A 17,964-nucleotide genomic window follows, 5' to 3' on the forward strand; every position below is an offset into this window, starting at 1 on the left:
CCCTCAGTCTGAGTGGTGAATAGCGGGAAAGAAGATTGAAGGACCGAAATCATTTAAAAAGCGAAATAAGTTTAGCGAGCGCTATAAGGAAAAGATGTAACGCAGGAAAAAAAATGTCATTGTTTTCGTCCCGCCGTCACGAGAACCATTCAAGGGTTTCTGAAGACCAGAGATTAGAAGTAGGACTCGAGACCGGGCGGAGAAACGTTTTTTTTTTTCTTCCCACCCACAGGCTTTAATTAAGCCCACAGTAGAAGAACCTCGAGCACGCTGAATAACCTCGTGTGCGTTTTATCCAAGCGACGTTTTCCGGCTGTTTTTTTTTTTTATTCAACCGCAATGTATTATTATAACCGACCGAACCGAGGACTTTGGGAAATACTGTAAAAGATCTACGTGTTTGTTTGAAGGTTCCTGGGAAAGAGGAAACCGGGAAGCATCTGCGTTTTTGTATTTCGGAACGCTCGCGGATCCACAGCTCCGTGTCCGTCTCTCTCTCTCTCTCTCTCTCTCTCTCTCTCTCTCTCAGCTCTCGTCTCTCAAGCCTTTCATCTCTTCTTCTGTTTAACAAAGCATAGATTTTTATAAGTGAGAGTTCTCTCACTTATAAAAATCCAACACGGGTGTATGATCCTTCCTGCTCACTTCCTCCCTGCTCTACCTTTCATTCACTACCCGGTGCTCAAATCCAAAACTTTGTAATTCAGCCACTTTATTATGAGGCTTTTGTGCCCTTTATTTTTTTTTTTTATGTTCCATATTCAGGCCCAAAAAAGCTTAGAGACCAGATAAAGGGACAGAGTTGTCTTTTACAAAGGAAAGTCATAGCTCAGTAATCAAATGTTTGGACTCTGGATCAGGTCATGAGTTCAAATCCCAACAAGATGATGGGCCCTTGAGCAAGGCTCTGGCCCCTCAACTGCTCAGTGGTGAGATTATTGTACGTCGCTCTGGATAAGGGCGTCTAAATAAATGGCGTAAAAGCATATGTAGAGCATAAGTTCTCGCCCTTTCTGGGAAAGATTGAAGCATCATTAACACCTCAAATCAAATGTATTATTTTATTATTATTATTTTTTGCGATCATCATCAGTTTAGACTTTTGAACGCGAGACGTTTCGACCCGCGTATATTTACTTTCCGGCTCTTTTGAAACGTCGCTACACAAAAGGAAACCGGTCAGCGTTAAACTGATAAAGCAACGTGTCTTTTTGTCAGATCCTCATAGTGAAATAACTTCACGTCCTGCTGATATATGCTCTGATCCTTGCCATGCTGTATGACATTATTCTGGGGTCTGTAACCGCAGGGTCTGTCGTGTGTTATTTCTCACATACATGGCAGGTGGTAGAACCGTGCCTTTGTTATACATTGCAATCGAATATGTTGTATTTTGTGCTTCATCTCCAATGTGATGGAGTAAAATCTACACGTCCTGAGATCAACATCATGAATAATGAAAATTTTAATCAGTTCCTGTGTGGGCAAAATGGTGTATGTGTCATATCATACTTCTTTTTTTCCCCCCTATTCTTCTCTCTCTTGGTTTCTCTCTCTTCCCCCCCGGGACTGTGTGAAGGCACCGCTGTGGTAGTTATTATAAAAACACACACGAGCCTCTGAAGCTTAATTACAGCCTCCTCAGCTCGAGCATGACTTATACAGTTCAATTAATCCGCAACTTCCATCCGAGGGCTTCATTACGGCTCAACATGTGGGCACATCTGCATTTCTATTCCTCTCCCTCCTTATCCTGCACCATTCTCCAGACGTGGCACTCGACGTTTGAAGCACGCAGGATAATGGAGAATGAGATGGCGGTCTCGTTTCACTTCTCCGTACAAAGCTGACGAGAAGAAGGGAGCGCCGAAAGGACGGCGTGGAGCCTCCACGCTACTCATATGTAATAATGACATCATAAGGGGGGTATACAGCTGAAAGAGAACGGGCCAATCAGAATTCAGCAGCGCTGTTGTATATGGATTTTTTTTTTTTTTTATGTACTTCACAGCAGTACAGTGAAATTCTTGGCACCCATTTTTCACTGTTCCACCTTTCATTCACTAACCGGTGCTTAACGACGCCCCAAACCTACTGTATTAAAAAAACAAGAACAAAAAAACCCTGTAATTCAGCCATTTTTATGTTTTCTAAAACTGAGCCAGTGAGGCATCTGTACCTGTTCCAGATCCAGGCTGATTAGCCATAGAAAGCTCAGAGACCAGTTAGAGGGACAGAGTTGTCAGAAAAAGCAAAGTTCAGGCTTTAGCTCAGGGTTTTAGGCTACGTCTACACTAATCCACTAATCCGCATAAATTACCGACTGAAAACGCTCCTAGAAACACTTTTGTTTTGAATCTTTTCCCAAAGGTTGCTCACCCACATAGAAACATATATATATATATATATATATATATATATAAAACGGAAGTTCATGAGTTCAAATCCCAACAACACTAAGCTCCTTGAGCAAGGCTCTTACCCCTCAAATTAATTAATTAGATGTATTAATATAAAAAAAAATACAAATAAAAACCAATCAGAATTGAGCACCGCTGTGTGTGTGTATATATATGTATATGTATGTGTATATATATATATATAAACTTGTATTATGTACATTACAGCACAGTGAAATTCTTCCTTCACATATCACAGAGATGTTAAGAAGCTGGTGGTCAGCATGCAGCCTCAGCCATGATGCAGCACCCCTGAAGCACAGAGGGTTAAGGGCCTTGCTCAGGGGCCCCAAGAGTGGAAGCTTGGCGATACTTGGGCTTAAACCTCCGACCTTCCGATCAGTAACCCAGAGCCTTAACGACTGAGCTACAACCTCCGTAATAAAGAGGTATATAGAGAACCAGTGTATACAGGTACAGAAGGCCCCGACTTACGATGGATGTATTGCGATTTGACAAATCACGTTTGCGAGTGGAGGGCGGAGCCAAGTGAAACGAGTGGTAATAAGCACACTTGCAGCCGATGAGACTAATCAGTGCGCTCCGTTTCACCGCCTGACGACGGCGATTAAAAAAAAAAAAAAAAAAAAAGACGAACTAAAATTTGGCAAAAACAACAAAAACGTAGGAAAAGAATACGAGCTCTAACAGCGAGACAACTAAACTCTGCTGACCTCTGGCGAGAGGAAGGCATCTCGCCTCTTCCTGGCATCGCCCCAACGTTTTCGTACCGCGTATACGCTTCTACGTTCGCCTGGAAAAAATATTTCTGACGATCGTACCTCTGTTGTCATCGTAGGACCGTAAAAACTACCTATACCGCTAAGCTTCAGGCCAGAGAGAGCGTTAAACACGACAAAGCCAGAGCCAGAGCTCTGTATTAACAATCTCGTTTATGCATAATAGCTCCGTTCCCTGGAGAGAAGGGAAATTGTGTTTCGGCAGGGTCGAGAGAACGGACCGCGGGAGAGCAAGCGATGTTTTCCGTCAGTCTCGTGAAGCACAATGGAGCAGGAGAGGTGCAAATGGAAAAGTGTCTCACCGGTGGAAAGGTGTGTGTGTGTGTGTGTGTGTGTGTGTGTGTGTGTGTGTGTGTGTGTGTGTGTGTGTGTGTGTGTGTGTGTGTGTGTGTGTGTGTGTGTGTGTGTGTGTGTGTGTGTGTGTGTGTGTGTGGTGTAAGATGTAAGAGAGGTAGATTAAGGGATCGCACGGGGAGTAGCTGTCATCAGACTTTATTTCATAGTAATAGAAACGCACAAACGTTTAGCCGTTCTCGAACGTCGGGTCGCTGGGTGAAAAAAAAACGATGGACACGCCGACGGATCGGCAAAATCCGATTTAACCGATTGTTTTTCCTTCTTTTTTTTTTTCATCGCGTTTCGTACCAGGGCCGTGTTTTTATTGCGAACATCGATCCGCTTTAGGCGGTCGAGTTCTCTCCACGTAATAAATATCTGATTTCCGAGCACTACACAATGCCAATACTCCGGTCCTTCCCTACAGACTATAGAAAAGAAGCACACAGTAGCTGGTGTGTGCTCTTATACCAGTGCACCCGATCATTTTCACATCGTGCACGCAAAAAAACAAAAAACAAAACAGGGAACGAGTCGATCGATACCTGACTTGCGCTAACCTCACTATTATGATTTATTATATAAATAATTGGTGCCTGAAATTAAATTGAACTTTGTCTGCAGAAAAGTCAATAATCGCATGAGAATTAAACGGCCGTGTGGAGTTTAAAAAAAAATAAATAAATAAAACGTACGGACGTTTATTCTCTTCAGAGACTCGTCCTCATCACCAGGCCTGATTTCGCTCGTTCCCTGTCTCCGTTTTCTCCCTCGTTTTTTTCCTTCATCAATATTTATTGAATAGTGGGTCAGTAACGTTAACGGAAATGGCAAGACGGAAAAGATACATTAGGCAGTAGACATTTTTGTCCTCAAATTTGACGCGTTGGAAGCAGGACGTAAGGATTTGACAAATTGTGACCGTCTAGACGACCAGGGCAGAAACTGCAGCTCTGGTTACTGAAGCTCAAATTGCTAAAGAAGTCGATGCTGGTTCTGATACAAAGGTGGACCAGCTAGATTTTCTAGACGGAAGGGTAGATTCATCTGTTACTCGTCTTACAATCATTCCACCTCTGCCTGTTTTTCTGATGGGGATGTTTTTTGGCTCACAGATGGAGATTATTGTAGGAGAAGAGAAAGTGCATTGTTGGCTCTTAAACCCGTGTGCCATCGGGCGCAATCTGTTCTTTATTTAAGAGTTAATCAGATTGAAAATATCAGCTTTGTTTGTGTTTTATTACGGTCTTTTGCTTCTCCGTAAAACTCTGTACCACTGGAGCTCCTGCAGCGAGGCCTTAAACTCGTTCTTCTTCTTCTCTCTCTCTCTCTCTCTCTCTCGCTCATATTCTACCTTTTGTTTGCGATTTGATTGATCCACATCTCCCAACAGTTGGCCTCGGGATTGACGCATTGATGTTTCTCAGCCTCCCCCTTTCTCTTTCTCTCTCTCTTTCTCTGTTGATGAAGGCGAGAGACAGTGTGCAATCAAGCCTTTCTGAGAGAAAGAGAAACAGAGAGGAGAAGCGGGACAGAAAGCATTGTTACACGGTAATTGTTGGCATAAATGACACACAATCAAGGCGTTTTTTTTTTTTTTTTTCGGCGGCCAACGACGAGCCCGGAAGACGATAAAAGAAGAAAAGGTCACCAGTTTACCTCGAGCAGGAGGTGTGGCCGAGACGCGTGTGAAGATTTCTCAGGATACAATGGCTGCTGATTGACTTTGATAATTGTGCCCTCTCTTAAACAACACACTCTCACAAACGACACACACACATTGAGGAAAACATCCTCTTCACAATCGCTCACTGTATTTCCACTGTATGGACGTTCGTAACCCGGGGAACTCGCATCAGATATATGACATAGACATATGGGAAAGCGTTTATATTCCCACCATCACCTGCTTTCACAACCTCGGATTTAATGATTGATCAGTCTGGACAATTTTTATTTAAATTTTTTAAAGGAGCAGTTTGTAGTTTATGGTGACCCCTGGCTGCCTGCTAATGCAATTACAAGTGGAAAAAAAAAACATTTAAACACTTCATTTCAAGTGCGTTTTTATAATTTTTTTAAATAAAATCTAAACAAATATAAAAGTGCTTTTTTATTCAGCACCCTCGCGGCATCGCGATCGTTACGGCCAGACGGTGAGCGGCTCGCTCGGACGTTCCTCACGGACGATCACAAGCGTCTTGTCAAACACAGACAGGTTATGAGTTCTGAGTCGATGCCTGTGAACATATAAGGACTAATATATAGATTCATATTTTCTATTCATTCGATTTATTTCTGTAAAGCTGCTTTGAGGCAATTAAATTGATACATTGATTTGTTTAATACATACAGTAAAGGATTATGATCGCTATGTGCTATTGTAAGAGAAATGGTGTTTGTTTACTGGATACAACGATTAATTAGTAAACCATGGTCTGTCTGTCAATACCGGCTTCTGATTGGCTGGAAAGAAGATTCCAGTTCCAAGCATTGAACAAGCAGAACATATAATCAGTGTTGATATGAATGAATTGAATGTGCTGCTTTATAAGCACCTGTAACCATTAAACTTACCTCCAGAGTGAGACGATGTTACCATCAACAATTCCTATCCCACGAAATTGTGGATTATCCCTTGCGTATCATATCTGGCAACGTCGGAAACGGGTCATATTGAAAAAGAGCAATTGAATTGCAGAAATGGCAACGTTTTCTTTTCAACCACTATTATAACCTGCACTTTCAGGGACCTCAGGATCTCATCGTTTACTGAACCCTGGTTCCATGGGTTTGTCCTTTTGTGGGGGGTTTTTGCGATTTCTGCACACTCTTTGGAAAGTTTTCTGTACCATTTTAATTCCGCTATGTTTCCGAAGAAACGAAGGAATTTTCACAAGGAGGATTTTCAGCCCCAGAGTCGAACGTCGTTTTTCCACTTTTTAACTTCTTTAGTTGAATCCAGTGGGAAAACCAAATAAGCATTTTCAATCTCATCTGGAAAACATCTGGGCGAGTTTTTCTACTCATTCTCTTGGTCAAAAAGCTCTGCCTATGCCCGAATCCAAATATCTTGGTCCTCAGAAGAATTTCAGAGCCAACAGGCACAATTCTTTTATTTGAATATATATATATATATAATACACAGTACAGACCAAAAGTTTGGACACACCTTCTCATTCAAAGAGTTTTCTTTATTTTCATGACTATGAAAATTGTAGATTCACACTGAAGCCATCAAGGGCTATTTGACCAAGAAGGAGAGTGATGGGGTGCTGCACCAGATGACCTGGCCTCCACAGTCACCGGACCTGAACCCAATCGAGATGGTTTAGGGGTGAGCTGGACCGCAGAGTGAAGGCAAGAGGGCCAACAAGTGCCAAGCATCTCTCGGGGAACTCCTTCAAGACTGTTGGAAGACCATTTCAGGTGACTACCTCTTGAAGCTCATCAAGAGAATGCCAAGAGTGTGCAAAGCAGTAATCAAAGCAAAAGGTGGCTACTTTGAAGAACCTAGAATATGACATTTTTCAGTTGTTTCACACTTTTTTGTTATGTATATAATTCCATATATAATTCCACATGTGTTAATTCACAGTTTTGATGCCTTCAGTGTGAATCTACAATTTTTATAGTCATGAATTTGCTCTTCTAATTCCCTCCACTCTTCTGGGAAGATGTTCCACTAGACTTATGGATATTTGTGATCATCAGCCACAAGGGTGTTATGAAAGACAGGTACTGATGTAGGTGAGGAGACCTGGGGTGCAGTCAGCGTTCACATTCATCCCAAAGGTGTTCAGTAGGGATGAGATCAGAGCTCTATAGCAGCAAGATCTTCCTCTCCAAAGCATGTAAACCAGATCTTCAAGGAGCTCATCACCATGCTGGAACAGGTTTGTGTTTTCAAGTTCAAGTGAACGCAAAATTCTGTTAAAGCGCATCTAAATGCACAATCGAGCGCCTCCAGATTTGTGGTAACAGTTTGGAAAAGAACCAGATATAGCAGGAAAGGGCGGGTGTGCCAATACTTTTGGCGATATAGTGTGTGTATATATGTGTAAATTTTTATATGACCGGATATGTTGTAATGAATTGAATTATTGTATATATGTACACACACATTTTTGCTCATTTTTTTTTATTGCGGGTTGCCAATAAATTGCAATAATAACCCTCCTTTTTTTTTTTGTTTTCACAGTATAAAAGGAAGTAGTTTGTTCAATCCTTTGTGGTGTTTTCTATGTAAATAGGAGGTTGGGTTATCTTTGCTGTTATTTGACAGAGGGCACACACCTAATCAAGTACTGAAGAAAAGGGATTCGTGTGTGTGTGTGTGTGTGTGTGTGTGTGTGTGTGTGTGTGTGTGTGTGTGTGTGTGTGTGTGTGTTTTCCCAACCTGTGCTAATTTTAATCAGCAGCGAGGCTGTCATTGCAGCTGTCACAGGCATGTTTACCTTTAATCTGTGTTGGGGTGATTGGAGGGGCGAGATGGAGGGAGTAAGATTGGAGGGAGAGGAGGACGCTAGTGGCCGGGTGGGTGAGTGATAGATGGACCACCTTCACACACACACACACACACACACACACAGTCTACCAAATCAGAGGGCTGTTGAGAGCAGTTTAACTGCCCATTGCTGATTAGAAAAAGAAGCGTTTAGTGGAATAAGTGTTTGATTGGGAACGGAGGCTTTTATTAAGCTTTGTGAAACGAGTCAAACGGAGGTGTGCTGTGAGACAGTAATCATAGGAGTGAAAACAGACACGGGGTAAAATATTTACATATTTTAAAATATTGGCGAGTAGAAAATTGTCTGAACTTCACCTCATTGTTAGTTTTTAGATGAACAGCTGTTTGATAGCAACCCGTCCTACAAACTGTTGGTTGAAGAAACGTATGTAGAAGGTAGATAGCGTTCTTACTTTTCCATGGGATATAATAAAAGCACATGAAAACGTGTCCCCTCACGTTGTCTACGTTCAAACATTTCATAGACAGAAGTATTGGGGCACCTCACTTTTCCAGCCATGTGTGATTCTCACCATTACATTTACAACAAAGGTGGAGGCACACAGTCTTTTAGGACGTCTCCGAATGCGGGAGCATGAAATTCCTCCTTCACTAGATCTAGGAGACCCAATGACAATGTACCTGTGCATAAAGCCAGCTCTGTGAAGATATGCTTCACATGTGTTTGAGGGGAAGATCTTGATTGGTCTCAACCCAATTGAACACCTTTGGAATGAAGTGGAATGGGATGTTCAGAAAGCACGTACCGATTTTATTCCATTGGCAGGCGACCAAATGTGTAATTGCGTAGAAAGTTTACGGTATGAGCTTTTCGAGCAGTTGTAATTCCCTCCGTTCCTCTGGGAAGATGTTCCACTAGACTTTAGAGCGTGCTTGTGGACGTTTGTGCTGATCAGCAACAAGGATGTTCTTAGGCCAGGGTGCAGTCAGCGTTCACATTCATCCCGAAGGTGTTCAATAGGGATGAGATCAGAGCCCCCTAACTCGAGATCTTCCTCTCCAAACCATGTAAAGCAGCTCTTCAGTTTGAATCGTTGCGATTCCATGTTCAAAAACGCTTTCGTTCATATAGTTTGTTGATTTAAAAAAACAAGCAAAAAAAATAATACCTGTATGTATGAATGAATAAATCATAGATCATTTTATTTATCCGTAGTCTAGTAGAGCACAATGACGAGTATGAAAGGTGTTTTGTGTTCACGGTGCTGTGATGATGAAACGATTTGTGCGCTAGGTTTTCCGTCACATCCGTCGTCCGGCGCAGCGCGCTCAATAATTCATTCACCTCGATCGGCTTCATTTACATATTAATTTGTATTTATTTATTTATCACTGTGGACGGCGATTGTCAACCTGTTCCCTCTTTGGCCCTGGCTGTCTGCTGGCTTCGTCTGGGACGTTATCCCTTCCAATTAATTTGAATAATAGACGTAGCTCATTAGGAGCCAATCATACATGAAGACACAGCAGCGGAATTGGAACCAGACGGTGGGGACTCCATGAATTATTGAGTTGGCCTGGTCTTATTAGAGCTGTGGATTTCTGCCCAAAAAGCACTGACTGCACACACACACACACACACACACACACTTCTCTCTCACACTCTCTGTTTTGTGTGTGCACACCTGTTGACCTTTATGCTGCGCTGAGAAGACTTGGCAGCTGCTCGTGGGTTGTGGAGTGTGTTGCCTGAATGCACTAAATTGCCTTTTTCCTTTTAAGTGCCAGCTCTGTTGTTCATCACACTGGAGATGCTGGGAGGGGGGGAGTCTGGAGGCCTTGTAGTGTGTGTGTGAGTATGTGTGTTTTAGGTTGTGTGTGCGGTGTTTTTAGGTTGTACCTGAAATCATATATGAATGGGAGCTGGATTATTCCTGGTTTTTGTTTTGGGATGGGATGTTTTCAGGATTGATTCCACAGATCATTACTATATTGCCGAAAGTATTGGGACACCTGACCTTTCCTGCTATATGTGGTTCTTTTCCAAACTCTTACCACAAATCCAGAGGCGCAAAATTGTCTTTAGATGCGCTTTAATAGAATTTGCCATTTATTTGTACTTGGAAACCAAAACCTGTTCCAGCATGGAGATGCCCCTGTGCACAAAGTGAGCTCCTTGAAGATCTGGTTTACATGCTTCGGAGAGGAAGATCTTGCTGCTATAGAGCTCTGATCTCATCCCTACTGAACACCTTTAGGGTGAATGTGAACGCTGACTGCACCCCAGGTCTCCTTACCTACATCAGTACCTGTCTTTCATAACACCCTTGTGGCTGATGAACACAAATATCCATAAACACACAACAAAATCTTCCCAGAAGAGTGGATGGAATTTGAAGAGCAAATTGAGACTAAATGTGGAATGCGACACTTAAAAATCACATACCGCACTTATGACCAGGTGTCCCAATACTTTTGGAAATATAGTGTATATAAGTACAGACCAAAAAACTAAAAGTATGGCTGTAGTTTATACTAGGAGTCTCTAAGAAAACATTGATACATCGCGATATTTTATAACGTTTTTCCTTTAACGATACTGTACCGATTCTCAAAAACGCAATATTGATGTTAAAAGAACAATGTATACAATATTCATTGCAGTTGTTTCGTTATCGCGATTATGTGCATAAGTTTTTAAAAGAAATCATTTGGTAAAATGACTATGTTCGGTACAATGATGCTAATTGTGTTCATGTATTGCTGAAATCTTGATGCCACTGAGGTGGGATTCACGTAAGACTGGCACAGGTTTCAGTTTTTTGGGTAGGTTCAAGGAATCAGGGTTGAAAGTGTCATTTTAGATGTAAGTAATTAAGTAAAGATGCAGATCCCACTGCGTTCTGGGTAAATGCGTTTGTATATAACGGTGTGTTCCTAATGACAGTTTTCCTAAAATCTATCCTAAAATAACAACCATCCCAATATATCTCCTTGCTTACAGTATCGCAACATACTGTATCGTGACCCCCTGTATCGCGATACGCATCGTATCGCCAGATTCTTGTTCTTGTGCTGAATTCTCGCCTTTGCAGCTCAGTCGAATGAGCGCAACGCTGATATAATTTATGACTTCCCGCTTCAGAGTTTAAGCCGAATTTTGGTGTAAATCTCAACGCAAGCATGTTTATAGCGCACGTCTCTTTACACCCTGAGTCCGATGTTCCTTATGCTTCAGATGAGTGCGTGTGTGTGTGTGTGTGTGTGTGTGTATGTGTACCTCAGCTCTCCAGTGTAACGCGCCACATAACGAAAACAACACAGAGCGCAAACGCATCCGAGTCCACAGGGACACTCGGCGTTATCGAAGCCCCTGTACCTCTCCGCTTCTCCATCGTAGCCGCGCCGAATACACGACACATCAAGCCGTTTCTAATCAGAGCCGCGGAAGTGCGGCTAATGCAATTTCACTAAGTCACTGGCTGGCTTGATTGTACGCGGGCAGACCGGGAAGATCCGCACCGCGTTACGTGCACTACACTTTATTTCCACACTCCGAGATCACAGCAGACACGCCCTCCCGTCTAATCCGAGATCAGTCACTGCCACAGGGGAGAGGCTCTAACATTCACACACACACACACACACACACACACACACACGGACAGCAAACAAAGCTTCTCATGTTGACAAGAAAAGCAAACACAACCCACACAAATGCTAATGATTGTTTTGATGCGATTGTTTTGGTGCACGAGCCACGGAGGGCTTATCCGGAACTTATTCACGGAGGTGAACTTATTACAATCGCGTCTGCGAATCGTTGGTCTGTGACTGTGTCTCACTGTCTCTCTTTGTCTCACTGTCTCTCTCTCTCTCTCGCTCTCTCTCACTGTCTCTCTCTGTCTCACTGTCTCTCACTCTCTCTCTCTCTCTCTCTCTCTCTCTCTCTCTCTCTCTCTCTCTCTCTCTCTCTCTCTCTCTCTCTCTCTCTGTCTCACTGTCTCTCTCTGTCTCTCACTCTCTCTCTCTCTCTCTCTCTCTCTCTCTCTCACTGTCTCTCTCTCACTGTCTCTCACTTTCTCTCTCTCACTGTCTCTCACTTTCTTTCACTATCTCTCTCTCACTCTCTCTCTCTCTCTGTCTCTCTCTCTTTCTCTCTCTCTCTGTCTCTGTCTTTCTCTCACTGTCTCTCTCTGTCCCTCACTGTCTCTGTCTTTGTGTGTAATTTACTGCTTGATCTTTCTCTACTTGTCCCACATCACCGCTAATATTCATTCAAAGAGACGTCGACATCCTGAATCACTCGTCCTCTGTTTTCCTCTCACACTATATGTATATGTGTATATATATAAAGCTTTGCATAATCTCTTCCCTCTGTTTCTCTCTGTCCTTCTGTCTTTTTATATTTTTTGTCTCCCTCTTTCTCTTTCTCTCTTTCTTTTTTGTATTTCTGTATCTCTTTTTCTTCGACCTGTCTGTCTTTCTGTCTCTCTGACTTATACGTTCCCAATCTTTTTTACATTTTTGTATCTCTCTCTCTCTCTCTCTCTCTCTCTCTCTCTCTCTCTCTCTCTCTCTCTCATATATATGCACTTTTCCTCTATCAAATAGTCTCTATAGCTACATTTCTGCCCCTTTTGTTCTCTCTTTTTTCCACACTGTCGTCTCATGTCTCTGTCTGTCTGTTTATCTATCTATCTGTCTGTTTATCTATCTATCTATCTATCTATCTATCTATCTATCTATCTATCTATCTATCTATCTATCTATCTATCTATCTATCTATCTATCTATCTATCTATCTATCTATCTATCTATCTATCTATCTATCTATCGATCATGCACTTTTCCCCTGTTTATTTGACCTTTTTTTGCCTTTTATGCTCTCTCTCTCTTTCTCTCTCTCATGCACTTTTCCTTTGTCTACTTGTTTCAGTTGCTATCTATATGTCTCTTTTGTCTCCCCTCTCTCTTTTCCACTTTGTTTTCCACATAGTTTTTCCATCTCTCAAATTTTTTTTATTTTCTCTGTCTGTAAACCCCCCCCCCCCCCCCCCCTTCTCTCTTGATGATGTGTGGCAGCGGCTTTTATTTAGGAGATGTAATTGAGTCTTAATTGAATTGGCATCAGAGAGAAAATAAAAAAAAAAGGGAAAAGAGCGGAGGAAGGAAAATTGGACGTGGGCTCCGTTTCCTCGTAGCAGCTCGAATTGTCTCTTTAGAAATGCGTTTTTTTCACGGAAGCCACGGCGATGAAAGACATTCTGCGCGAAAGCTTTTAGTAGGGATAAGGGTTCTGTTGTCTTTACATAAATGAGAAAAGAAGTTCCACACGTTTCTCTCTCTCTCTCTCTCTCTCTCTCTCTCTCTCTCTCTCTCTTTCTGTGTGTGTGCTTTTATATAAAAATAAATGCTAATGTGATTTTGTGGATTGCAGTTTTGGTGCTTGTGTTTGTCACTGCATACAATAACCTGATGATACTGTTGGGATTGTGCACAGAGTTTCGTCTACTGTAGGTATCAAGTTTACAAGTTTCAGTTCGGGCCAAAATGACCTGTGTGTTTATTTTGATTATAAAAAAAAGACATTAATGGCATTTGGCAGACGCACTTACCCAGAGACACTTTAACAATGATCTCATTTATGCAACTGAGTTAAGGCTCAAGGGCCACGTTTAAGGGCCCAGGAGCACCATCTTGGCGGCGCCGAGACTTAAACTCACGACCCTTCTGATCGACGTCTCAACCACCGAGCTGCCACTTCCCACATTTAATATGCAAAGCATCATATAATTGCCGTAAATTATGCAGCTGGAATTTTAACGGAATACCGCAGTAACCACTGAGCCTGGAATTTCAGAGCTCGATTTCCCAGAATAACTACCGATTTAAATAACTAATATACATCATTACTGTGAAATAAACACTGGAACACCATAGCAATAATAACCAGCTACTAGTTGACTGTTGACCATTTAGCATAGCATCACAACCATCGAGCAAGTCTCAGAGTTACACCCTGCAATACCATAGCGACCACCTTGAAACTCACAACTAGCTGAAATGCCATAACAACCAGCTCCTAGCTTAACAGTAACCGCCATGTAGCTACACCCTGGAACACCAGAAGGAATCGGATACAATAACAGAGCAACCACCTGGATCACCATAGCAACCGTGTTGTAACATTACAACAACCGGCTACTAACTCACTTGGGACCACTTAGCAACACCTCGAACTCCCTAGCAACCAGAGTATTTGTTAAGCAACATTTTGAAAAACGTAGCAACCACAGTAACCAGGTAACAACACCCTAGCAACCGGTTACAGTGAAAACCAGCTCCTATGTGAGTAGAACCTGCACCATCTTGATTACCGCATGGACCAGTAAAGAAACCAGCTGGGATCCGCTATCAAGCCTTACAATTTACACTAAACCATTGTGTGTGTGTGTGTGTGTGTGTGTGTGTTGTGAATATCACTGAGACAGGGTGTTATTTATAACCAGTGAGCCACTGGTCCCATCATTGGGGTTTTTATTATTATTATTTATTCATTTATTTTTTATTGACGTCGTGAGCGATCCCCTCGGAGTCAGTGATATTGATCGCGTGGATGAGTGAAGGTAATAAGCATGGCAGCTCGACTGGTTCCTCCAAACCCGCTGTCTAGATGAGTGACTTACACAGCCATGATTTTCTTATTAACCCTCCTAATGTGGCATGTGCACATGGTCACTATATAAATAAGGGGCATAACGGTACACAAAATTCACAGTTCGGTACATACCACAGCTTACGAGTCACGATTCGGTTCAATTTGTTTGTTTTTTTATAAATTTTTTTTTTTTATATATATACAGACTTTTTTTTGTAAACATCAACATTTTGACTTTTTTAAAAACAATTTTAAGTAAATTCCTGCTTGGTTTAAAAAACATTTATTAAAATAAAAAGAATATAATATTTTAAATTGTAATTAATTAATTAATTAAATTTATTAAATGTATTAATATAAATTATTTTAAATATAAAAAATATTAATATAAATTATATGAATTAATATGAATTTATATTTTTAATATGTAAAATATTAAATAAATATTAATTAATATAATTAATATTTTTAATATTATATATTTTTAGTGAAATTTTCAGTTTTTCGAAAAACTCAAACGTTACGGGTCTACATGTTGCGCAATTTTTTTCCAATGTAAATTATTTATTTAAATAATTTACATTTTTTTAAAATACTTAATACAAAATATTGTATACAGTATTTCAATTATTTTGATTTGTTTTTTTTTCTATGATCAGATTGATGCAATACACTTTTATTTTTATCATTTAATCAACACGTGACTTCCTGTCTTTGCCAAAGATTTTTACGAGAGTCTAGCGATATGAATATGTACTTAATTTAATCCATATATTAAAGAAAAATTGCATTGATTCGATTTCTTTTGAGAGATTTTATTTTTGCAAGTGCGAGGCAGAGACCAAACAAAGTTGTGGTCCGCCACTTAACATGTTCATGGGGGATTTTAACGATGTTCCACACGTAAAACAAGAATTGCATTCTGTACACATGTGCACCGTAACCCGTACTGAAAGTCCTGCACAGAAACGTACCGGACAGTGAACGAGTTGAAGAAAGTTCTCTGGAGTCCAGATATGACATTTTTTGGCTCTAACAAAAGATCTTCTATAAGACGTAGAAGAAGGAGAGAAGATGTTAGCAGACTGTCTCACCCCTACACTCAAACATGCTTAATGTTTTGGGGTTGTTTTGGAGCAGGGAAGTTTGGACATTTAATCCGGGTGAATAGAACCAACATGGCAACCATTCCATACTTTAACACAGTGCGATTCCGTCTAGACTAGCCGAAGCCGGTGCTCTGTAAGTGTTAGAGAGCAAACAGTCGTCTGGTGTGTCCTCTATCGTTGGATGACCTGCCCAGTCGCAGGACCTGAATTCTTCTGAACTGCTCTGGGATGAAGTGGATTGTAAAACAATCTCTTCATAGAAACAAAAGGAACATGCATTTAGATGTTTTTTATTAGATCACGTGCAGCTTGTCATTCGTTAATCATTTTTTTTGTTATTTACATCTTTATCACTCTAACCAATTTCTTCTGTTCATTTTCAGGGGGAGCTGATGATAACCTGATTGAAGGAGGAGAAACCAAGTTCCTGTGTAAGCCTGGAGCCAGGAACATCACTGTCATCTTCCAGCCTTTGCTTAGGTAGGACTTTTATTTTTTTTAAACACACACACACACACACACACACACACACACACACACAGACACATTATTTATCCTTTCAGTATTTTTTTCCCCTCTCCCTGGTTGTGATGGTGTTACCAGGCAGCAGCTTTGATTTTTGCTTTCCTCTGACGGCTTCAGTTGAAGGAGTTTATTCCCTCCTTCCCTCCACATTCAATTTTACATTCAATTTTCCAATCTGCCCCAACATCTGATCTGCCCTCTCTAATGCCCTCTCATGTTACCGGGGCATTACGGAGACGTAACCAAACCGCGGTCAGCCGGGCCGGAACGTGACTGCACTGCCCAGTAGTCAGAAGGCCGGCAATTAGATTTGAACTGTGCTCCATTTATGTATTTCCTCCTCTTATGTGGGCATTGACACCATCTGTCGGGAATCCCTGTGTTTTACAGGCTTTGTTACAATGAGCTGAGGTTAGGAAAAAAAATACAAACAAACACACACAGTGGTTTGTTCTGACCGGTTCAGCCAAGTTTTGTTCTGAGGATCTTTGAAATTGGAAGTGAAGGTTGATGGTTGTAGACAAAAAAACGAACAGAAACCTGCCTTCTACATAAGACCTCAAATGTTCCACTACACTGATGGTAACAAGTTTTTGGAAAAACAAGCACTAATGGCCCCAGTAACTAGGAGATTGGATCAGAAAGTGCCTGGTCCCCTTAATCACTACTGGCATGTTTACATTGTTTTAGTGTTTTATTGACTATTGATATTTACTGTTATAATAACCTCCACTCTTCTGGGAAGATGTTCTCACTAGAAGTTATGGAGATTTGTGCACAATGATGTGAGTGAAGTCAGGTAGTGATGTTGGTGAGAAGGCTCAGTATAGCTCAGTGGGTAAAATGTTGAACTCCTGATCAGTGTGTCAAGCACCATCAATTTGCTCCTCTTGGGCCCTTGAGCAAGGCCCTTAACCACCAATTGCTCAGCTGTTTAACTGAGATAACTAAGTTTCTCTGGATAAGGGCGTCTACCCAAGGGGGAGATGGTAGCTCAGTGGTTATGGCACTTGATTGTAATAGTTGATCACTGCTGGGCCCTTGAGCAAGGCCCTCAACTGCTCAGTTGGAAGTCGGCCTGGATAAAAGCATGTGCCAAATTTCGTAAATATCAATGTCTATAGCAGGCCACTCAAAATCTTCCACTCCAACCCATGTATCTTCAATGAGTTGGCCCTTGTTCCTAGTTCAAGTGAAGGGAAAATTATTAATGCTACTGCACCCTATAGAGCTGTGAACCTCCCAGTTATGTTTTACATTCAAGTTGCATCCTGTGTCGATTTTTAGTTTGGGTACAGAATAAAAAAGTTTGATCGATCCTTGTTTCCGCTCATAAATATAGATTTCCGTACAGAAACGCTTTGTCGTCTCCGTCAGGAAAAATATCCGCATGCTAGTACAAATAGACCAATGTCTGAGAATAGTCTTAAACTAAACCCTGTTTAAGAGAGGATTGGGGAATGATACAACAAACAACCCACAGGAGAAGTTGTGTATCTTTTTAATGCTTAGTGATTTGTCTGGTCTGGGCTTGTACACGGTCGGTGATTTAGCAGCTTGGATCAGAGGGAGTTCATCCAGCCTGCTCAGTTCCAGTGCAGAGTGTCGATGCATGTCTCCGTTAAGTTTTGATGGATAACTGGTCGTTTTACATCTATGATAG

At 41.4% G+C, this 17,964-nt stretch overlaps 1 protein-coding gene across 2 annotated transcripts in view; it reads left to right on the forward strand.

The window, feature by feature from the left end:
- Nucleotides 1-17,964, forward strand: part of exoc4 (exocyst complex component 4) — a 131,402-nt gene that overhangs the window by 42,915 nt on the left and 70,523 nt on the right. For both annotated transcript variants that reach the window (XR_014531301.1, XM_083527948.1), the window contains exon 10: nt 16,160-16,256. Coding sequence is in view for 1 of the 2 variants with exons in the window: in XM_083527948.1 (XP_083384074.1) it covers nt 16,160-16,256 (97 nt within the window). In the remaining variant the exon portion in view is untranslated. The remainder of the gene's footprint in view (nt 1-16,159; nt 16,257-17,964) is intronic.

Source organism: Silurus aristotelis (genome assembly GCF_946808225.1).
Source record: "Silurus aristotelis genome assembly, chromosome: 24".
Classification (NCBI taxonomy): domain Eukaryota; kingdom Metazoa; phylum Chordata; class Actinopteri; order Siluriformes; family Siluridae; genus Silurus; species Silurus aristotelis.